General features: G+C 43.6%; 1 protein-coding gene across 2 annotated transcripts in view; it reads left to right on the top strand.

The window, feature by feature from the left end:
• The window catches only part of enox2 (ecto-NOX disulfide-thiol exchanger 2), a 394667-nt gene that overhangs the window by 349322 nt on the left and 20830 nt on the right, over window positions 1-24515 (top strand). For both annotated transcript variants that reach the window (XM_056276028.1, XM_056276036.1), the window contains 2 exons: window positions 1056-1176; window positions 18426-18613. In XM_056276028.1, the coding sequence (XP_056132003.1) occupies window positions 1056-1176; window positions 18426-18613 (309 nt within the window). The remainder of the gene's footprint in view (window positions 1-1055; window positions 1177-18425; window positions 18614-24515) is intronic.

Below are 24515 nucleotides of genomic sequence, written 5' to 3'. Positions count from 1 at the left end.
GGTTCGAGCTGATAGAAAGGCAACAGTAACTCAAATAACCACTCATTACAACCGAGGTATGCAGAAGAGCATCTCTGAACGCACAACACGTCGAACCTTGAGGCAGATGGGCTAGAGCAGCAGAAGACCACACCAGGTGCCACTCCTGTCAGCTAAGAACAGGAAACTGAGGCTACAATTCGCACAGGCTCACCAAAATTGGACAATAGAAGATTGGTAAAACGTTGCCTGGTCTGATGAGTCTCGATTTCTGCTGCAACATTCGGATTGTAGGGTCAGAATTTGGCGTCAACAACATCAAAGCATGGATCCATCCTGCCTTGTATCAACGGTTCAGGCTGGTGGTGGTGGTGTAATGGTGTGGGAGATATTTTCTTGGCACACTTTGGGCCCCTTAGTACCAATTGAGCATCGTGTCAACGCCACAGCCTACCTGAGTATTGTTGCTGACCATGTCCATCCCTTTATGACCACAGTGTTCCCATCTTCTGATGGCTACTTCCAGCAGGATAACGTGCCATGTCATAAAGCTTGAATCATCTCAGACTGGTTTCTTGAACATGACAATGAGTTCACTGTACTCAAATGGCCTCCACAGTCACCAGATCTCAATCCAATAGAGCACCTTTGGGATGTGGTGGACCGGGAGATTCGCATCATGGATGTGCAGCCGACAAATCTGCAGCAACTTCGTGATGCTATCATGTAAATATGGACCAAACTCTCTGAGGAATGTTTCCAGTACCTTGTTGAATCTATGCCACGAAGGATTAAGGCAGTTCTGAAGGCAAAAGGGGGTCCAACCCGGTACTAGCAAGGTGTACCTAATAAAGTGGCCAGTGAGTGTATGTTACCTCTAAATCCAAGAACGGCTTTTCTGCTTTAATTCTCAACCCCAACCATGGGAAAGAGAAATGCCAAACTGATTGCAAAGCGTTTTGCTTTCGGGGGCAACAAGGCTCTCTAGTTCAATACACGCTTACGAACAGCATCATCCACAACTCTGTGCAGTTGAACCACTCTTGACCCGTTGCTTCTGTGGCCATGTTTTGCAGGAGATCAGGAACATGCACAACGAGCAGCTGATGGGCATCAGACGAGAGGAAGAGATGGAGATGTCTGATGACGACATGGAGGACGCGCACGGCACTGACAGCAAGGACTCAGAGGACTCAGGTATGAATATTTCCCCACAAGTTTTTAACACCTTCATTAGTGTGACGGTCCTTTGTGGGGCTGTTCAGACCTGGCATTAAAATGCCTCCTGTGAGATCCGATCACGAGTGGACAGCACTAAATACAGGTTTGAGGGTCCGCGGTGGTGTAGCGGTCTAAGCATCAGCTTTGTGTTGATGCAGTTGCCCGCTGGGGACCAGGGTTCGCGCCCCGGTCTCGTCAGATTCCACTATGGCCGGACTCGATGAAGCAGCAATAATTGGCAACGCTGTCTTCGGGAGGGGGTCAGAGTCGGCTTGTGTTCATCACATGAATGCGTCTTGTGTGTGTGTCGGAAAAAGCAGTGGTTCGGCCTGGATTCGCTTTGTCACGGAAGTGGTGAGGTGTCTCCTTCGAGACTGCCGGCCAGAGAGATGCAGTTGGCGAACGCATGCAGTACGAGGGTGGGTGTTTGAATTAAAATAGGGATCGATTGGCCACTAAATTGGGAGAAAAAGGGAAAAATCAGAAATAAATTTATTAAATACAGGTTTGAATGCATACAATGCATCCTCAAGATGTCTTGAGACCCGGTCACTCAGGACACATTCTGAAGTGGCCTGGCATGCATATGTGCACATTTGTAGTGTAGTCTGAATGCAGGATGTCTCCCAGTCCACATTGAAGGACCACCTAGTCATCAGCGTAAGTGGATGTACCTGGTCATTAAGCACAGGACTGGAGTCAGTTAATTTCACAATCAATTCTGTAAGTGGCATGATGCAAAAAAAAATATCAAAGGGAGTCTGCTGGGCAAGAAACTGAATTGCCCTTCTGGAATAAATAAAGTTGTCTGAATCTGAAGAAACAACAATAGAGAAAACAATAATAAAAAAAGTGGATTTTTATATATGTATATACGCACACTATTTTTTTCCCTCCCCTTTTCTCCACAATTGTATCTGGCCAATTACCCCACTCTTCCGAGCTGTCCCGGTCACTGAGCCACCCCCTCTGCCGATCCAGGGAAGGCTGCAGACTGCCGCATGCCTCCTCTGATACATGTGGAGTCCCCAGCTGCTTCTTTTCACCTTACAGTGAGGAGTTTCGCCAGGGGGATGTAGCACGTGGGAGGATCATGCTATTCCCCCCAGTCCCCCCCCCCAAACAGGTGCCCCAACCGACCAGAAGAGGCGCTAGTGCAGTGACCAGGACACATACCCATATCTGGCTTCCCATCCACAGACGTAGCCAATTGTGTCTGTAGGGATGCCCAACCAAGCTGGAAGTAACATAGGGATTCAAACCAGGATGCCCGTGTTGGTAGGCAATGGAATAGATGGCCACGCCACCCGGACGCCCCTCAAATGTATTTTTTGTAACTTCAGTGGGGCCAATACAAAATGTGTGAATTTTATTAACATGTTACAGACAACGGAAGTAATCTTGCGACCTTGTCACCGATATCTTAACATTTTGAAAAGTCAGTGCACCAAGTATTTTGAGCGCATTGGAAAGCAGGGAATGGAATGCATGATGGTGTGTATTGATGGTGTTTGGCATATTATGTAAACAGAAGCTGTATGCATGTTACATTTGCATATTGAGCTAGAACCCAAGGTCTGATCACATTCCCGTTTCAGACCTATTTTAATGCTAGACATGACTAGCAATCCACCTCACCTAGATCTAGACACAGTATGGTTATATCTGGATATAAAATACCAGGTCTGAACAGGCCCAGATTGATGCGAGTGGCCAAATGGGGATAAATGCAGAGAGAGCTTGACATAATTTTAAGGAGCCATCTTGTGTTTGACTGAAATGACAGTAATCATCCTGCTAGCGTCTGACGGCCATCTGACAACTTAACATGAATAAAAAACACATTCAAAGTACATCAAGATGTCGAGGCCATGCACAGTCCATTGAGTTGATGTCGAACATTACCCCTGAACGATATCCACCAGACTCAGATTCGCTGGATGCTCACAGCTGCACATGGATGTGAAACGGTGCAAGCACACACCCGCATGTGTGTGTGTGTGTGTGTGTGTGTGTGTGTGTGTGTGTGTGTGTGTGTGTGTGTGTGTGTGTGTGTGTGTGTGTGTGTGTGCGCCCGCGTGCGCGCGCATGGGAACTTGTGGGGGGGGCGCATGAGGTGTTTTTAGTGTGAGTGTGTATGTGTTTATGCCAGCTGCCAGCTCATTTCAGACTGTTTAGGGTACCACTGAAGGGCCATAAACTCCTTGTCTTTGCTCAAAGGAGTCTGTTTGTACCTACTGAAGCAACAAAAACCATCAGTGCTACTGATGTCAAATACCATTACAGTAACCCCCAACATTCAGTGTAGTCACCAGGGTAACACAGTAATTGTCACCAAGGCATTAGACTTTCCCTTGTTTTTTTTTCCTCGCTTATTACCATGTACTTTTCACATGCTCCACCTGATTACTAATCATTGTGATCTCTGCAATTTGCTAATTTGACAGCTTCTGTTAAGCATGCAAATGTATGTAAGTGTAGTCATCAGCACGGTCTCTTCTCTTTGTGCAGCCTTGGCTATTGGACAACGGTGATTATCAGTGCTGGCGGGAACCTATATTTTCATTGGGTGCCATGGGATTGGCTGAGATGAGCGTTGTTAATGTGACACTTGATGGTATTTGTGTTAACAGGCTGATTGTCACTTTTCTCACTCACTGCCAAAGTGGAGGGGCATGTTTACAAAGCTCACCTGTGATAGGACTGCAGGCTGCTGTTTGACAGCTTTTGTTTGTGTGGCAGTGTATGGGGGGGTGTTTGTTAGTCGGTAGGTAGATAAGTGGGTGATTGTGTGTGTGTGTGTGTGTGCGTGTGTGCGTGTGTGTGTGCGTGTGTTGTGAACGGAACGCACAAGGATATTTTGATGTCTCAGGGTCGATGACACCACCTGTTACATAATTGAAGAGGAATTGGTCAGAATCTGACCCAGCGGTTGGCTTTCTCTCACACCAAGTTGATGAGGCATTCTGATCAATACCTCAGAACTCCATCCCGCTGAGAAACACACACACACACACACACACACACACACACACACACACACACACACACACACACAGAAAGACACAAAGACACAGTTACAGTTCATTACCACTAACAATGGTCCTTCATGACAGACTGCAGGGCTGCAGGCACTCTTGAACACCCATGCAAAGCCTTGCACTTGACACAAAATCATACTTGCGCACATGCCAATACACACACACACAAACACACAGGACTGGCCTTATCTTCTCAAACAAGTCACCCGAAAGCATGTTTCTAAAGAGGTTGCTTCAAGGCTTCTGGGAGAACTGAGTTGATAATACAAGACAACTACAGGGCCTGAAATTCATCTTTTAAAATGGGGGGGGGGCTTGTGAGCTTAACTGCAGGTCTTACCATGTCCTATTCTTACCTCAAATTCCCTTTCCTCACTCTCCTCCAACTAAAGGGGTTCTCTGAGCTATATACATAGTTGTCATTTCTTGTCTTTTTCTTTTTCTTGTCTTTTTTTTTTGTAACATCGGCTGGTAAAAGGCACAGCACCATACATTTTACAAATTGAGCAGCTCATTTCTCCATTGTGGCGGCACAGTGATGCAGTGGTTAGCGCGGTCGCCTCACAGCAAGAAGGTCCTGGGTTCAAACCCCGGGATTGGCCAGCCTAGGGGGTCATACCGGGTCATCCTCTGTGTGGCGTTTGCATGTTCTCCCCGTGTCTGCTTGGGTTTCCTCCAAGTGCTCTGGTTTCCTCCCATAGTCCAAAGACATGTAGGTCAGGTGAGTCGGTCATACTAAATTGTCCCTAGGTGTGAATGTGTCGGCCCTGTGATGTACTGGCGGCCTGTCCAGGGTGTCTCCCTGCCTGCCGCCCAATGACTGCTAGGCTAAGCTCCAGCATCCCCGTGACCCCGATTGGGATAAGCGGCTTGGATAATGGATGGGTGGATTTCTCCGTTGTTAAATTTAAGCCACGGATATATTCTGAGCCAGTTAGCTTGAAACTTGTCTTCGGACTGATTCACCTTTGTAATGTTACGGTTACCTGTCTGAGGATCCTGAGGATTAACGTTATTAATGTTGACATCACTGGCACCGCCATTTGTGCTAGTCCTTTTGTGGTCCAGTGATATTTTTTTTAATTTTCTGAGTGGGTTCCACTTCGATGATGTAGATTTAAGTTTTAGCCAGTGGTCGGTTTGCTCGCCTTCAAGTTCATATCATTGAAACCACGAAGTTTGTCTGATTCCTGCGGCTGACATTACACATGAAACTCTTTCACACAACTTGGTTGCATTTATGAGTTGCATAATGTTTGTGCAACTAAACCGTTACTCTTAAGCATTTCAAATGCAATCAAAACTATGTGCTGCAGCCAATTAGATTAGACACAATGATATAAATAGAATCTCTGTTAAATAGTCGTTAAAATCCATCTTACTTTCTCATGTATTAATGGCTTAATTACTTTTCTAACCAGCCTACATTTTGTAGCGAAGAACAGAGTGGATACAAATTTCAAATGGCATTAAGTAAGACAACCTTAATGTGAACTGGCAGAGCTGTTTAAATTAACAAATGTATTTCTTAAACTGATTTATTATCTTGAAAATGTCCTTTCATGGACATTACAGTTTAAACAAATTTTATTGAGTAAGGTCCATGTTGGTAGATGTCTCTCCATCATGGTCTAATGTCAGGTTTTGAAAGCGCAACAAAACAGAACGGGTCAGATGTGCAGAGTGACATGACATCAGATGACAAGAGTGGTTGTTGCATGAACCTTGTTGCATCAAGTTGAAACAGTTTCACAAAACAGAAGAGAAAAACAGAAGAAATAAATGGAACAACAAACAGGAAATTCGAGGCAAGCATGTATACACAACAGGTATGTCACTACTATACAGAATTGTTTTATGGTTGAATAATCAACAACCTATGTCCATATATTATACCATATTGCTTATATACTATATTGCCCATACAGTATATCATATACCAATACCACAACTCCACAACCCATTGTGCCCTTATACAACGCTTTACTCACACTATATTACACTATATTATCTTATATACCAAAAGTTTTATATATACACTATATATTCACCTACCATCCACCACAAATTTACATACTATATTATATACCTATGTTACAACCACAACAATAACAGCAATAATTTCTAACCAGTATACAGCAGTTGTATGTGTACCTACATACGTACATATATACGTTGATGCCGTATTGGCTGCTTCGACCCATTGCTGCAATACATCAACGTTGCCGCCATGTTGGACGGGGCAAGACTGGCCTGTAAACGAATACAAGTAAATGAGGGAACTACAGTTTTTCTGGATAAAAAGGATTATAATGTTTACATTTCTCAACTGATTTCGCGATCAATACGGCGTCTGTGTGTATCTGTCTATGGATGCAGGTGAGACATTGTGTATGTTCAGAGATCTCAGCTTCTCCCTGAAAATGTAGACATGCTAATAGTCCTGAAAAACCAAAAAAACGGGCGTCTGGGTAGCGTAGCGGTCTATTCCGTTGCCTACCAACACGTGAATCGCCGGTTTGAATCCCCCTGTTACCGCCAACTTGGTCGGGTGTCCCTACAGACACTATGGCTGTGTCTGCAGGTGGGAAGCTGGGTGTGTGTCCTGGCCGCTGCACTAGCGCCTCCTCTGGTCAGTCGGGGCACCTGTTCGGGGGAAGGGGGAACTAGGGGGAATAGCGTAATCCTCCCACATGCTACGTCCCCCTGGCGAAACTCCTCACTGTCAGTTGAAAAGAAACGGCTGGCGACTCCACATGTATCGGAGGAGGCATGTGGTAGTCTGCAGCCCTCCCCGGATCGGCAGAGGGGGGTGGAGCAGTGACCGGGGTGGTTTGGAAGAGTGGGGTAATTGGATGGGTACAACTGGGGAGAAACGGAGGGGAAAATCCAAAAAAAAAACAAAAAAAAAACCATACACACAAAAAAAAATCTAAATTCCAAGCTAAGAACACAGGCCAAGCCTTAGTTTGTTTATTTGAAGAGATTTTCTTTATTTGTATTATTAATTTACTTATTTCATTTGGTTTTTTTTATATATCTAATTTAGGTTTTGTGTTATTTATGACAAAAGATATTTTCAGTTTCACTTTTAAAAAGAAAAGGAAATATGCAGTTTTGCATAGTTTATATACCCTACCTCAGAAGAAACGATATGAGAGAATATATTTTGTAGATTTTTGTCAGAGAAATAAAGGAATCTTTCTCAGTCATAATTATGTCTTCTATCTCATTTTGTTAAAAAAAATTGAGAGAAAATCTTGAACTCGGTATCATGAATTATACTGAATCCTTGAGTGTATTGTTACATCCCTAATCATTATTCATGAAAATATACTTAAAATGGCTTGGAACATATGTCATATAAATTAAATTAAGGATATGGAAAAATTTTGTAAACTATCGACCAAGATAGCAAGTACAGAGGAGAACAGATGTTGAAGAAGTCTTAAAACATATGCCTATAAATAAATTTAAATAAATAGCCTAGCTTTAGGCTTGGAACAGACCGTATAAATTTAAATAAATAGGCCAACAGAAAACAATGTGAACAGGCTTTGCAACAGTTCCGAGGGGAGACTTTACCTCTTTTTCATCTGGTGAAGCCAAAATGCAATCGTCTGAGGCCAGATGTGATTTCGCCTTGTCAGCATCCATTGTGGTGTTTGTCTCTAATCAAAAAGAAGCGAACTGACCCTTTATATTTATTGTAACGTACACGAATAAGTATACATAGCCCTTGGCTAACTGGTCGGACCCTTTTGTCGAGCAGTTAACGTTGTCGCCCATGGTGCGGAATACATGAGTTCGCGTCCCAGCTGGGACGGTCCAGCCAGGCTGCCCCCCAAATTTGCTACTATATATATATATATATATATATATATATATATATATATATATATATATATATATACACTACCGTTCAAAAGTTTGGGATCACCCAAACAATTTTGTGTTTTCCATGAAAAGTCACACTTATTCACCACCATATGTTGTGAAATGAATAGAAAATAGAGTCAAGACATTGACAAGGTTAGAAATAATGATTTGTATTTGAAATAAGATTTTTTTTACATCAAACTTTGCTTTCGTCAAAGAATCCTCCATTTGCAGCAATTACAGCATTGCAGACCTTTGGCATTCTAGCTGTTAATTTGTTGAGGTAATCTGGAGAAATTGCACCCCACGCTTCCAGAAGCAGCTCCCACAAGTTGGATTGGTTGGATGGGCACTTCTTTGAGCAGATTGAGTTTCTGGAGCATCACATTTGTGGGGTCAATTAAACGCTCAAAATGGCCAGAAAAAGAGAACTTTCATCTGAAACTCGACAGTCTATTCTTGTTCTTAGAAATGAAGGCTATTCCATGCGAGAAATTGCTAAGAAATTGAAGATTTCCTACACCGGTGTGTACTACTCCCTTCAGAGGACAGCACAAACAGGCTCTAACCAGAGTAGAAAAAGAAGTGGGAGGCCGCGTTGCACAACTGAGCAAGAAGATAAGTACATTAGAGTCTCTAGTTTGAGAAACAGACGCCTCACAGGTCCCCAACTGGCATCTTCATTAAATAGTACCTGTTAGAGCCTGTTTGTGCTGTCCTCTGAAGGGAGTAGTACACACCGGTGTAGGAAATCTTCAATTTCTTAGCAATTTCTCGCATGGAATAGCCTTCATTTCTAAGAACAAGAATAGACTGTCGAGTTTCAGATGAAAGTTCTCTTTTTCTGGCCATTTTGAGCGTTTAATTGACCCCACAAATGTGATGCTCCAGAAACTCAATCTGCTCAAAGAAGTGCCCATCCAACCAATCCAACTTGTGGGAGCTGCTTCTGGAAGTGTGGGGTGCAATTTCTCCAGATTACCTCAACAAATTAACAGCTAGAATGCCAAAGGTCTGCAATGCTGTAATTGCTGCAAATGGAGGATTCTTTGACGAAAGCAAAGTTTGATGTAAAAAAAATCTTATTTCAAATACAAATCATTATTTCTAACCTTGTCAATGTCTTGACTCTATTTTCTATTCATTTCACAACATATGGTGGTGAATAAGTGTGACTTTTCATGGAAAACACGAAATTGTTTGGGTGATCCCAAACTTTTGAACGGTAGTGTATATATATACTATATATATATGTGTGTGTGTGTGTGTGTAAAATCCAGTGAGTCAAATAAATTGTTTATGATAAACAGTACAAGCCTGTTTCATGCCATAAGCAATCACCAGCTGTCAATAAAGCTACTCAAGGAAAGGACATACCTTTTTACTGCCTCGTCATGCACATCATGTGCACAATGGGGAGGGGAGAAGTGCAACACAAAATTTTCGAAAACACGTGATCGCTAACGGAGGTGTGACGTTCAAAATTCAAAAACACGTGATCGCTAATGGTCCAATGGGGGAGGGGGGTATTTGTCTATTGTCATCATTTATTTATAATTACAAAATAGGTGCTTCTATCTATGTCTGCATCTGCTGGCCAATTCATTCCTGCTATTCAGTGTGGACATTTCTGGTTTGCAAATGATAAAATATTTTTCAGTCATTGATTGCACATTTTACTACTGGTTGAATATGCCCTGTTCTTTGAGAGGATTTTCCAGGTGGTTGAATAATTAATGTTTCTGTCCGCCAGTGACCAAATATAAAGGCTTAAAGATGTTACATTCTTTAAATGGTTGTTCTAAAGCTACATGTGTGCATTAAACCTCTTTTTGAATTCCCTCTGTTAGGCCGACGTATGTCTCTATTTTGCCGTTGTCATCTCTCGTCACCGTAGTTTTGGTAGTTAACTCCCATCGAGCTAGTGGTGTGTAAAAACGAGACATACGCCAAGGTAACAGTTAAGGGGCTTTAGTGTCGAACTGTAAGTATCAATAATACAGAGATGAACTGACGCACGCGGGAGACTGCGTGCCTTACGTAACATTGACTACAGCTAACATCCACTGGGTGGCGCTATAATACCACCCGTAACATCTCCCTTTCTTTTAAGTAAACAAAACATTTCTTGAAATACCAACTTGTGAACTTCACACAAGACATGGTTATATCTAGATCTCAAAAACAATTAAACAGCCTGTTTAAACACAGAACATTAGAACCAGTCCATGCGAGCTTATAGGTTCAGTCTGTTGGGAGGCCGTATCTGACCGCCATATCGAGAGAGAGCAGGGGAATGGGGTGACGATGGGACAGGAGAGGTGTCCAAAGTCTGTGGTGGGCCCGGAGCCCATGGACTGCTGTAGAGCTTGCTGGGGGGTGGGTCGAGGAGAGAACGTGCATGCCCTCTCACCCTCCATCATTTCACTCTGTGGCTGAGACCCACTGCATTCAGATGAAGGTCCCTCTGCACCAGCCCTAGGGTTTTGTGATGGCCTTAGCTCTGCCATACGTAGATCGACTCGATTGCGTCGATACAAGGAGCCCTCGACCGCTACCAGATATGACCGTGGGGCCACTTTCTGCAGACACACGCCCCATTGCCAGATGCCAGTCCTGTCCCCTAGTAGTGGCTTCATCCGAACTGCTTCTCCCACTGCAAGCTCAGGTAAGTCCTTAGCAGTCCTGTCGTAGATGAGTTTTGAGATTTTTCTCCTGTGCCGCAGTTTATCTACAACATCTGTAACGACGCGTGGCTCAAGAAGTTCATCAGCCACTGGCAGAGCTGACTTCAAACACCGTGACATCAGTCGCTGGGCAGGACTGCTGTCCATACCCTCCGTTGGGGTGTTTCTCCATTGTAAGATTGCCTTCCAGGCATCCTCGCCATCTTGTAGTGCTTTCTTGCACAGGTTCTTTGCGATTTTAACCGCTGCTTCCGCCTTCTCGTTGGCCTTGGGATGCCTTGGTGAGGAGGTGATATGGTCAAACCCCCACTTCACAGCGAATTGGCGGAACTGAGTACAGACGAACTGGGGCCCATTGTCAGAAATGACCCTGTCAGGTTGCCCATAACGAGCAAATTGAGCCTTGCATCATTTTATTGTTGTCTCCATGCTAAGGTCTGGCAGAACATCAATCTCCCAGAAATCTGAGTAGTGATCAACTACCCTCAGAAAGTCTTTCCCACTGTGTTGGAAAAGATCCAGACTTATGATTTGCCAGGGGCATGTGGGCAGTTCATGGCTCAGCATTGTCTCCTTTTGCTGCTCAATCGCATACTCATTGCATGTAGAGCATTTACTGACATAATCCTTGATTTCACTCTGCATTCCAGGCCAGTATATGGTCTCCCGTGCTTGTCTGTAGCAGGCCTCGCCACCAATGTGACTGCCATGTTCTCTGGCAAGCATCCCAGGACGCAATGATTTTGGGAAAACCACTCTTTGCCCCCTAAACAAGACTCCGTTTTGGACACTTGGCTCCTCTTTGATAGGCCAGAACTCTCTGACTGCCTGCTCTGTTTAATCCGTATCAGCAGGCCAACCCTTAAGGATAGTAGACTTCACGACTTGTCTGTGTGTCTGTGTGTTGCTGTATCTCTAGCAGCCTTTTGTCTGTGACATTCAGATAGTCGACCATATTTATGTGCTCAATTGCCAGCTGCTCGTCCACCATACTGCAGACTGTGTGCTCTGCATTTATAGAGCCAGGGTGTGTTTTGGAAGTGACAGCCCTGCTTAATGTGTCACTCACAAACATGTCCGGTCCTGGTTTGTAGATCACCCTCAGGTTGTAATTCTGAAGAGCCAGTAGCATACTTTGCAAGCGCTTGGGAGCATTGAGGAGAGGCTTGTGATCTGTCTCTGCTGTGATATTGTCTCTACCGTACAGATAATGATGGAAACACTGGCAGGCAAATACTATGCTGAGGCATTCCTTCTCTATCTGCGCATAGTTTTGCTCTGTAGGTGTGAGTGCCCTTGACGCGAAAGCAATAGGCTGTCCCTCCTGCATCAGACAGCGGCCCATGCCATGCTGGCTGGAGTCACTCTGTACTGTGACGGGTTTTGACACGTCACAGTATCGCAGCACAGGCGTCTGTGTCACAAGCTGTTTTATCTCCCTGACAGCTGCATCATGCTTCGGCAGCCAGTACCAGATTGTGTCTTTGTCTGTGAGTCTCCTCAAAGGCTCGCATACTTACGAGAGCCGTGGGAGAAACTTAGCCAAGTACGTGACGAATCCGGTGAGTCTCTGCACACCCTTGACATCGGATGGGGCTGGCATGTCCAAAACCGCTCCGACTTTCTCCGGGTCAGCTTTTAGACCCGCAGCCGACAGGATGTGGCCATGGAACCGCACCTCAGACACTCTAAACTGAAGCTTCTTGACACTGAGCCGCAGTTTCACTTGTTGACAGCCGTCCAGAAGGGCTACCAGCTTGTCATCATGGTCCTTGTTTGCCTCTTCCTCGCTGTCGCCACAACCAACAATGAGGATGTTGTCAGCTATAGGCTCCACTCCCTCAAGCCCTTCCAACAGACCGTGTTGTTTCCTCTGGTAGACCTCTGGGACTACTGACACACCAAACGGAAATTTCAACCATCTCTTCTGGCCCCAGGGGGTCCAAAAGGTGGTCATGAGGCTGCTAGCCTCATCCAGTTAACACTGATGGAAAGCATCTCTTGCATTGACCAGTGTGAAGACCTTGGCTTTAGGCAGCTTATAGAGTACATCCTCCAGTGTGAGCATGAGGTAATGCGAGTGTCTGAGTGCCTGGTTGAGATCGTGCAGCTGTAGACATGTACGCAGCTTTGCTGGTCTTTTGACTATGACCATATTGCTGATCCAATCCGTGGGCTCACTGACTGATATGATATGACCCTCTCTTTCATATCAGTCGAGCTGAGCCTTCACGGCTTCCTTCATAGCCACCGGAACATTGCGTGGTGCACTCTGCACTGGCTGGATCCAAGTCAAAATGAACCTCTCTGGGGAGTGCCTCCACAGGACCAGTGAAGACATCCTGATATGCTCTGATGACTGTACTTCTGGTGAGGTATGGTGAGACTGTCGTCCACTGCGTTGAGCCCTTCTACTCTGAGCTTCTCTGGGATGGTAAAGTGTATGAGCCCCATCTCCTCTGACATGGACCCTGACAGCAGTGGCAACTGTCGTGTATTTACAACCTCAAAATCCAGCTTGTATTTGCTGTCCCGTACAACACACTCAGTGGTAAGGACCCCAAATGATGGCAGACCTTAGTCTGAGTACTTTTTCAGTGTGGCGCTACTATGCTTTAGTTTCTCTCTGGGAGCTAGCCTCTTCTTGTCCCTGAGACTCATGATGTTGCACGTAGCTCCTGAGTCAAGCTGGCATCTCTGTAGTTTGCCATTCAGGCGGAGATTGACAAACCATTTCTTGCCTTTTGTTCCCACTGCACCAATGCTTTCTGTTGCATACACAATATTTGTGTCCATGACTGTGTTGTCTTTATCCATGTTCAGTCCCTCAACTGCGTGGAGTTTACCATCCTTTTTCTTATTTTTATTACAAACTCTCGCAAAGTGATTGGCTCTGCCACAAGCATTGTAGGTCTTGCCATACGCTGGGCAGTGTTCTCTTCCCCACTCATGTGCTGTGCCACAGTATTTGCATGCGGAGAGGTCCCCACCTTGTGATCTGGGGTTCCCACTCATTTTCTCTGTAGTACTGCCTGATCTTTTGAATATTTGTTTCCCTACAACATTGACATCGTCCACAAGTGATCTCTCCTGCTCCATGGATCTCAACTGCAAATCACTCAGTTCTGCTGCTCTGCATGCTTCAATAGCACTGACTAGAGTCAAGTCCTTTTCCCTTAACAACCGTCTGCGTGTGGCCTCTTTAGCAATGCCGATGACTATTCTGTCCCTGATTAAGTAAGCTCTTAGGGCTCCATATTCGCATGTGGAAGCTTTCCCCCAAGCCGTGTCACAAAACAGTCTACTGTTTCACCTTCCTCTTGTTTACAATAGCCAAAAACGTAGCGCTCATAAATCACTTTTTTGCAGGTTTGAAACACCTTTCCAATGAGTCCAGTATGACGGTCTTGCTGTGCGTCGGTCAGATTTAAGTTGTGTTTGTAGACATGTCGACATTCAACTCCCATGACACTCCTCAATCTAAAGCATAATCTTCATGTGCTGCTCGGAAGATTTCCCAATTCGCACTCAGGTTGCCACTGACCTTCATCGGAGCTGGCGCGGGTATGGTCGCGGCCATGGCTTCTACTGTGGTACGGCTAGCTAGCATTAGCAAAACACAAAACTTGCAAAACTCGCTTGACGGCTCATTATCCCTTCAGCCACCAAATCGCCGAATCAAAGGTCCACTTCTGACACCATGTTTGAGCTAGTGGTGTGTAAAACGAGGCATACTCCAAGGTAACAGTTAAGGGGCTTTCGTGTCGAACTGTAAGTATCAACAATACAGAGATGAACTGACGCACGCAGGAGACTGAGTGCCTTACGTAACATTGACTACAGCTAACATCCACTGGGTGGTGCTATAATGCCACCCGTAACAGTACGTCTCTATTTTGCCGTTGTCGTCTCTCGTCACCGTAGTTTTGGTAGTTAACTCCCAACGTCTGGCATTTTCCTTCGAGGGACCATGAGTCGTTCACGCGGCAGTTGCAGCTGGGAGAGTCCGGTTGTGATGAAGGTGTCACTGATTTGTTGAAATAGCTTCCCAAGTTGATGGTCCGGGGTAAAAGCGCTTATCCAAAAGTTCAAAAAAACTGCTTACCGACGTAGCGAATATTTGCCTCACGTGACCAGCTGTTTCCGCTTTAGGCGTCTTCCTGTTCACGTTCACACGCGCAAAAACATGGCTGCTAGAAGGAGTGTGTGGACCGATAAGGAGACCAAAATATTCCTCGCTCTCGTCCTCGAGAAAAACGTAGCTTCAGTTTTAGATGGAAAACAGCAACGTAATGGAACAATCTACCAGGAATTACGTAAAGAAATGCTCGCAAGAGGATTTGACAAGCCCTGGATCCTTTTGCGTACTAAATGGAAAAGTCTGAAGCAGCAGTACATGTCCGATAGACGAGAGATGTCTCGAAGTGGTGCTGGTGGGAGAAACAAAATAAAATGTAGGTTTTTCAAGGAGATGGAGCAAATTCTCGGCCACAGGCCCATCGTTACATCTCTAAGCTCTACTATCAACAGCTCAGGTTGGTATTATTTAAAAATCGAATTATTGTTTATTATTGTATTATTTCGTGGCTTGTTTGTGCCTAACCAATTTTCCCCTCAAAAGAATAGAATTTATTTCTCATCAGTAATCGCTCTTTTATGACATTTTCAACTATACTAATTTTGTATTCCACATAGCAGAACGTTGATCACATTTCTAAACCGTTATCACATTTCTTAATCCAAAGTAAACCAAAGGTGTTCAATAATACTGAGTGGTACACCAGTAAGTTCTAAGACTGCACAATAAGCCCTGAGATGAATGGCTGCATCTGTCCGTGAGAGAGGCTCTACTTGTCCTCGTAGCTTTAGGGAGCTGCCAAGTGAAGTCCATTTGCCATATGACGGACAAGGGCACCCTGATTGGCTCGGCCTCTCGGTTGGGTTGAGCAACATAGTGCTGCTGATGTGGCTGAGGTTGGGGGTTCCCAGGGGGCTCTGGGGGGCCAGGTGGTAGCCGGTGCTTCTCCTTGCACATATTGTGTAACACACAACATGCAATCACCACTGTTGGCATGAAGGAGTGGTGCACAACCGACCGCTTGGCATGAATGTGCCATCTTGCCTTAAGGTGCCCAAATATGTGCTCAACCGTCACACGAATAGCACTGACCAGAGAACCCTTTCATGAGCCATGGGAGTAGCGGATAGGCTGGGTCACCAGCTATCAATAGAGACACCTAGACTCCCTCTACATCTGTGTTGGCTTTGGGGTGTCTCTCAGGATATCTATTGAAAAGAGAGTGAAACAGGAGCATTACATTAATAGGCTAGCATACAAGTAGAGCCACCAGTTTGATTTTCAAGTCTAATAACAAAGTAACCGACTGGTTGTTTGGAATCATACCTGTACAAGTTGGACGTGGTGAACACTGCTGTGTTGTGAGCACTGCCGAGTGATCCAACACAAATATCTCTGATCTGAAACTGATCATCCACAAGTGCCTGTAAAACTATGGAGGGCCACCCTTTCTGGTTCACATAGTCCCGGGATCCATCAGATGAGGGAAGGATCCAGATATAGGTCCCATCCAGTGTGCCGTACACCTGTGACACAAGGTGCTTCGTGGACTTGCGATGAGCTATTGCCTGTGCCTGAGCCATGTCAGGCAATTTGACAAATTGGCTCAACAGCTTGAAACATATGGCCCTGCACACTGCGTATACACAGCGGTGAACTGTGAACTCACTCCAAACGTTTCTGCCACAACCCTGTATTCTGCACAGGTGGCCAACTTGTACACTGCGATGACAATGCGTTTTTTCGTTGGAACTGGAGGTCGTCGAGGGCTTGGCAAACTCAATGAATGGACTGCCAGCAAATCAGCAAACGTAACAGAAAACGAAACATCACCTGGTACAACCCACCCTACAGTGGTGGGTTGTACATTTAATGGTGGGTTCTATTTGAGATTGAAATTGTAGCTGCTCTTTTGTAAGGCATCTTGGTATGAGGGTGTAGCTTCATTGAAGATGGAGTCATTATATGATAATTTTGAGAGACTTCTTTAAATGCTTTCTGGGGTGTTCTTCAATATAGAGGGTGGATGGTTGCTTTCTCTATGGACATACTGCAGCGTGTTGGGCTTAATGTGCGGCTTGTATGTGCCGTTCCTAAGGTCCATTGAGATGTCCAGAAAGTCTTTTTTTTTTTTTGCTTCAGCAGTGATTTTTAGCCCATTGTTTGAGAATATTTTGCAGATTGTTTTCTTAATTTGCTCGAACTCTTGATGTTTTGCTACAAATTGCTGGCCCATCATGCCTATAGAGTCCAACATTGATGCCCAGGACCTGTAGTTGAGACAACAAATACATTCCAACTAGTTCACAAGCTTCCGCCCCGTCGAAGCTGCCCATGGTTACATCAGATAGTGGTGTTGGGGTATATTGTAAAACTCACAAATATCAAAGTATATAAATGTATGGCTGCTCTTGTCATCTATGCACCTAAGACCCCAACACCACCCCCACTATATGATTTACATAAATTACCCCATTTGACATTACCTTGTTATATTTTAAATGTATGCCGTTTCAGCAGTGCCCTGGTCATTTAAATACTTTTTCAAAACAAGCCCCAGCCCCTTACCCCATTGGTTGTAATGTTTTCTACCCCACCATTGGTTGCTGTGCATCGTAACTACCTACCCCATTGGTTGTAATAGTTCAGTGTTTTCTCCTCTGATTGGTTGCTGTCCACCGAATTTGGGGGCATGACGCAGGGCAACGTATACTGTGTGTTTTCTTTGTTGAATTACATTAGCAGCTGATGAGTGCGCGATGCACGGAACAAGCTTGTACTACTATGTATTAAAAGTTTTTTGCGACATCTATATTGATATATATATATATATATATATATATATATATATATCTTAGTAGTAGTAGTAGTAGTAGAAAGTAGTAGTAGTGTATATAGTGTGTGTGTGTGTGTGTGTATATATATATATATATATAATCAATTTTCATTATATTGATAAGCAACAAATGGGGGGCCAACAATAAGCCACAATACAACATTTTTAATGACATATTCTTGATTTAGACCTTTAGGAGTCAAAAGTTTGGAGGGTTTAAATTTAATGACTCTCTTCGTAGCCTTAGATTATTTAAGTCCCCTCCTGTCTTCAGGGTTTTTAAAGTGCTCGGTGCACTTGCATCTCAAAGAAGGTCCTGGATTTTGAGCCTCCCTGAAACGCAAAGCCAATGGGTTACGATGATCCTGATTTTAAAAGCGGCTTCTGTATCGTGGTTTTAAAAGATCTTTTTGTCTTGCCCACTCAGAGAAGGTCTTATGAGCACTGTATGTAAAAAATTGCCTTTTTATAGTAGAAAAAGAGTTGGTACCTCTTTCTTTTATTGTTCTGCTAGTAACTTAAAGTCTTAACAAGAAAGTATGAAAATACATATTTGTTTATTTGCAACAACCACCCAGAAATTGCTGAGATGTGTAAATAATAAGAAAGACCCTAGTGAATCTCATTTTTACAGGATATTCCTGAAATCAGAATTGTGATGTAGCGTGTGTCTTTGTGTATTTTTGTACTCTATGTGCCTGTAGGCGTGTCTCAAGCAGAAGCCTTAAAGGAGGAGAATGACTCTCTACGCTGCCAGCTGGATGCCTACAGGAACGAAGTGGAGCTGCTGAAACAGGAACAGGGCAAAAACCAGCCAATCAGGAGCGAGGAGGACAACACGCACTCTCAGCAGCTCAGCTTCCTGCAGCAGGCACTGCAGGGGATGCAGAAGGTAGATAGTGCACATGCATACACACACACTCACAAACATGTATGCACATAAATGCAAACACGAATAAATACCCATTTTCACAAACACCTGTGAACACATACATGTCCTACCAAAGTCGTTTTTTCTGCCTCTCTCGCACGGTCAATCCCATTATTGTTTTCACACACACAGCACTCATATGCTAACACACACACACACACACACACACAGTCATATAGACCCTTCTCTCCAGTCATCTGTCTGCTGAATGGGTTTAATGTCCTCTTTACTGCTCTGGGAATGTTTCTCTTTGAGATCGAGGTCACTCAACTCAGGTCACCAAATTGAATATGCTATTCTGGATGGGAAAAAAAACTCAGGTGCCACTTAGCTAATAAGTATTTTAAAGGAAACAGTCAACTGAACACAATGTTAAAAAGTACAGCTGGTCTGGATCAACTTCTAGCCTTTCATGGAGGGCTGTTCACAAATGCTATCTTCACACATTTGCAGGTCATGACAATAACTCAACCAATTAGGTGGATTATTCTTACAAATAGGCAGTTGCACACTCTTAAAAGCAAGCAGCCATCTTTTTATAGCGGTAAGCGTGAACACAAGGCTACTACAACCCATTCAGAACATTCTTTCAAAGAAAATTTTAATATTGGAGTTACTGCACAGGCAAACAGGCTCTAACCAGAGTAGAAAAAGAAGTGGGAGGCCGCGTTGCACAACTGAGCAAGAAGATAAGTACATTAGAGTCTCTAGTTTGAGAAACAGACGCCTCACAGGTCCCCAACTGGCATCTTCATTAAATAGTACCTGTTAGAGCCTGTTTGTGCTGTCCTCTGAAGGGAGTAGTACACACCGGTGTAGGAAATCTTCAATTTCTTAGCAATTTCTCGCATGGAATAGCCTTCATTTCTAAGAACAAGAATAGACTGTCGAGTTTCAGATGAAAGTTCTCTTTTTCTGGCCATTTTGAGCGTTTAATTGACCCCACAAATGTGATGCTCCAGAAACTCAATCTGCTCAAAGAAGTGCCCATCCAACCAATCCAACTTGTGGGAGCTGCTTCTGGAAGCGTGGGGTGCAATTTCTCCAGATTACCTCAACAAATTAACAGCTAGAATGCCAAAGGTCTGCAATGCTGTAATTGCTGCAAATGGAGGATTCTTTGACAAAAGCAAAGTTTGATGTAAAAAAAATCTTATTTCAAATACAAATCATTATTTCTAACCTTGTCAATGTCTTGACTCTATTTTCTATTCATTTCACAACATATGGTGGTGAATAAGTGTGACTTTTCATGGAAAACACGAAATTGTTTGGGTGATCCCAAACTTTTGAACGGTAGTGTATATATATAGTTTATATATCAAACTATATAACGGCAAAGTGGACACTTACATTGGACTAACAGAGGGCCCTTTTAAAAGTAGGTTTAACACTCATGAGTAGCTTCAGGAACAAGCATACAAGAAATGCAGTGGTCTTAAGCTGCCACATTTAGTCATTGGTGCACAAGAATATTAATTACTCTATTTCATGCAAAAGCCTCACAAAGAACAATGCAAATTCAATTAACAGCAAAAGATGTTACCTATGCTTGCCAGAGAACTATTTCATTATATGCAAGCCTGATATGGCCACCTTGAACAGCAGGAATGAATTGGCCACCAGCTGTAGAAACAGAAGAAAATGTCTGCTTTGTAATTACAAGTAAACCAATTTCTTTTATTATCCCCCCCATTAGATGATACACATGACATTTATTAGATGTTTTATTTTTTATTTTAACTGTCTGCCCTTCCAACGGTGCCTCAACACCACTCCACTATATGATATACTACATAAATTACCCCATTTGACGTTACCTTGTTATATTTTAAATTTATGCTTTTTCAACAGTGCCATGGCCCTTTAAAGCCTTGCTTTTTCAAAACAAGCCCAACCCCTACCCCATTGGTTGAAATGTTTTCTGTCCCACCATTGGTTGCTGTGCGTCGTAACTACCTACCCCGTTAGTTGTAATATTTCAAATGTTTCCTATCCTCTCATTTTTTGCTGTCCACCGAAAGTAGGGGTGTGATGCATGGCAACGTAATATTTATTGACTGTGTTTTTCTTTGTTGTTTACTCACATTGGCAGCTGATGAGTGTGTGACGCACAAAACAAGCTTGTACTGCTATGCATTAGTTTTTTTTCTTCCTACATCCATCTTTATATCTATATATATATACAGTGCATCCGGAAAGTATTCACACCCCTTCACTTTCCCCACATTTTGTTATGTTACAGCCTTATTCCAAAATGGATTAAATTCCTTTTTATTTCTCATCAATCTACATACAATACCCCATAATGACAAAGCGAAAAAGGTTTTGTAGAAATTTTTGCAAATTTATTAAAAATAAAAAACTGAAATATTACATGTACATAAGTATTCACACCCTTTACTCAGTACTTGGTTGAGGCACCCTTGGCAGCGAGTACAACCTCAAGTCTTCTTGGGTATGAAGCTACAAGCTTGGCACTCCTATATTTGGGGTATTTCTCCCATTCTTCTCTGCAGATCCTCTCGAGCTCTGTAAGGTTAGATGGGGAGCGTCGCTGCACAGCTATTTTCAGGTCTTTCCAGAGATGTTCAAGTCTGGGCTCCGGCTGGGCCACTCAAGGACATTCACAGACTTGTCCCGAAGCCACTCCTTCGTTGTCTTGGCTGTGTGCTTGGGGTCGTTGTCGTGTTGAAAGGTAAACCTTCGCCCCAGTCTGAGGTCCTGAGCGCTCTGGAGCATATTTTCATCAAGGATCTCTCTGTACTTTGCACCATTCATCTTTCCCTCGATCCTGACTAGTCTCCCGGTTCCTGCCGCTGAAGAACATCCCCACAGCATGATGCTGCCACCACCATGCTTCACTGTAGGGATGGTATTAGCACAGTGATGAGAGGTGCCTGGTTTCCTCCAGACATGACGTTTGGCGTTCAGGCCAAAGAGTTCAATCTTGGTTTCATTAGACCAGAGAATCTTGTTTCTCATGGTCTGAGAGTCCTTTAGGTGCTTTCTGGCAAGCAGGCTGTCATGTGCCTTTTACTGAGCAGAGGCTTCCGTCTGGCCACTCTACGATAAAGGCCTGATTGGTGGAGTGCTGCAGAGATGGTTGTCCTTCTGAAAGGTTCTCCCATCTCCACAGAGGAACGCTGGAGCTCTGTCATAGTGACCATCGGGTTCTTGGTCACCTCCCTGACCAAGGCCCTTCTCCCCCGATTGCTCAGTTTGGCTGGGCGGCCAGCTCTAGGAAGAGTCTTGGTGGATCCAAACTTCTTCCATTTATGAATGATGGAGACCACTGTGCCCTTCGGGGCCTTCAAAGCTGTGGAAATATTTTTGTACCCTTCCCCAGATCTGTGCCTTGATACAATCCTGTCTTGGAGGTCCACAGACAATTCTTTTGACTTCATGGCTTGGTTTCTGCTCTGACATGCACTGTCAACAGCGGGACCTTATATAGACAGCTGTGTGCCTTTCCAAATCATGTCCAATCCATTGAATTTACTACAGGTGGACTCCAATCAAGATGTAGAAACATCTCAAGGATGATCAATGGAAACAGGATGAACCTGAGCTCAATTTTGAGTGTCATAGCAAAGGGTGTGAATACTTGTGTACATGCAATATTTCAGTTTTTATTTTTAATAAATTTGCAAACATTTCTACAAAACCTTTTTCACTTTGTCATTATGGGGTATTGTGTGTAGATTGATGAGAACAAAAAGGAATTTAATCCATTTTGGAATAAGGCTGTAACATAACAAAATGTGGGGAAAGTGAAGGGGTGTGAATACTTTCCGGCTGCACTGTACCTCAACGGTAGGGAAAGTGCTCTACAAATACGGAGCAAAAATAAGCCAGTGAGTCAAGTAAATATAAAGAATATACTTGACTCAATGGATTATATATATATATATATATATATATATATAATACAGTGAGTCAAGTAAATTCTTTATGAGACAGTACAAGCCTGTTTCATGCCATAATTGATCATCAGGATTATTTTGCTCCTTATTTGTTGAGCACTTTCCCTGCCATTGCGTGTTTCTTTAAACAAAAGTTTATACACACGCACGTATATCTATATATATATCTATATATATATATATCTATATATATATCTATATATATATATATACACTCACCGGCCACTTTATTAGGCACACCTGTCCAACTGCTCGTTAACGCAAATTTCTAATCAGCCAATCACATGGCAGCAACTCAATGCATTTAGGCATGTAGACATGGTCAAGACGATCTGCTTCAGATCAAACCGAGCATCAGAATGGGGAAGAAAGGTGATTTAAGTGACTTTGAACGTGGCATGGTTGTTGGTGCCAGACGGGCCGGTCTGAGTATTTCAGAAACTGCTGATCTACTGGGATTTTCACACACAACCATCTCTAGGGTTTACAGAGAATGGTCCGAAAAAGAGAAAATATCCAGTGAGCGGCAGTTCTGTGGGCGAAAATGCCTTGTTGATGCCAGAGGTCAGAGGAGAATGGCCAGACTGGTTCGAGCTGATAGAAAGGCAACAGTAACTCAAATAACCACTCATTACAACCGAGGTATGCAGAAGAGCATCTCTGAACGCACAACAAGTCGAACCTTGAGGCAGATGGGCTACAGCAGCAGAAGACCACACCGGGTGCCACTCCTGTCAGCTAAGAACAGGAAACTGAGGCTACAATTCGCACAGGCTCACCAAAATTGGACAATAGAAGATTGGAAAAACGTTGCCTGGTCTGATGAGTCTCGATTTCTGCTGCGACATTCGGATGGTAGGGTCAGAATTTGGCGTCAACAACATGAAAGCATGGATCCATCCTGCCTTGTATCAACAGTTCAGGCTGGTGGTGGTGTTGTAATGGTGTGGGGGATATTTTCATGGCACACTTTGGGCCCCTTAGTACCAATTGAGCATCGTGTCAACGCCACAGCCTACCTGAGTATTGTTGCTGACCATGTCCATCCCTTTATGACCACAGTGTTCCCATCTTCTGATGGCTACTTCCAGCAGGATAACACGCCATGTCATAAAGCTCGAATCATCTCAGACTGGTTTCTTGAACATGACAATGAGTTCACTGTACTCAAATGGTCTCCACAGTCACCAGATCTCAATCCAATAGAGCACCTTTGGGATGTGGTGGACCGGGAGATTCGCATCATGGATGTGCAGCCGACAAATCTGCAGCAACTGCGTGATGCTATCATGTCAATATGGACCAAACTCTCTGAGGAATGTTTCCAGTACCTTGTTGAATCTATGCCACGAAGGATTAAGGCAGTTGTGAAGGCAAAAGGGGGTCCAACCCGGTACTAGCAAGGTGTACCTAATAAAGTGGCCAGTGAGTGTGTGTGTGTATATATATATATATATATATATATATATATATTAGGGCTGTCACTTTAAGAAAAAAACATATTCGATATTCGTGGCAGAATTGTACCCATATTCGAATTTGGATTCGAATTTCCACGTAAAAAACGGTCTTTAAAATGGCAAGACTAAAAATAACCCGTAATTTATTGACCAGTTATTATTTTGATCATGCGTTTTACCATTTGTATCCACAAGAGGGGACAAGCAGACAGACAACATATTTCGGTCGAAATAATTAGTGAAGTGTAATGCAAATTATGAAGTCAAATGTTGCCATATTTTCAAAAACAATTACCACAGAGTATGCTTCTCAAAAAAGTAATAATGTCAATAATCCTCACGGCAATTGGGCTGCATTCAGCGCTGCCATGGCAATGTAACGTAGGCTACTGACAGAACGTGGTCTATAAGGAGCCTAGGCAAGCCCACCAAACTAAATAACTAAAATAAATAATAATAGTAATAATAAAATAAAAA

This window comes from Lampris incognitus, chromosome 1, assembly GCF_029633865.1.
Source record: "Lampris incognitus isolate fLamInc1 chromosome 1, fLamInc1.hap2, whole genome shotgun sequence".
In the NCBI taxonomy this organism is placed as follows: Eukaryota; Metazoa; Chordata; class Actinopteri; order Lampriformes; family Lampridae; genus Lampris; species Lampris incognitus.
Note: the sequence above shows the minus strand (reverse complement) of the source record. Positions and strands in the feature narration are given on the sequence as shown.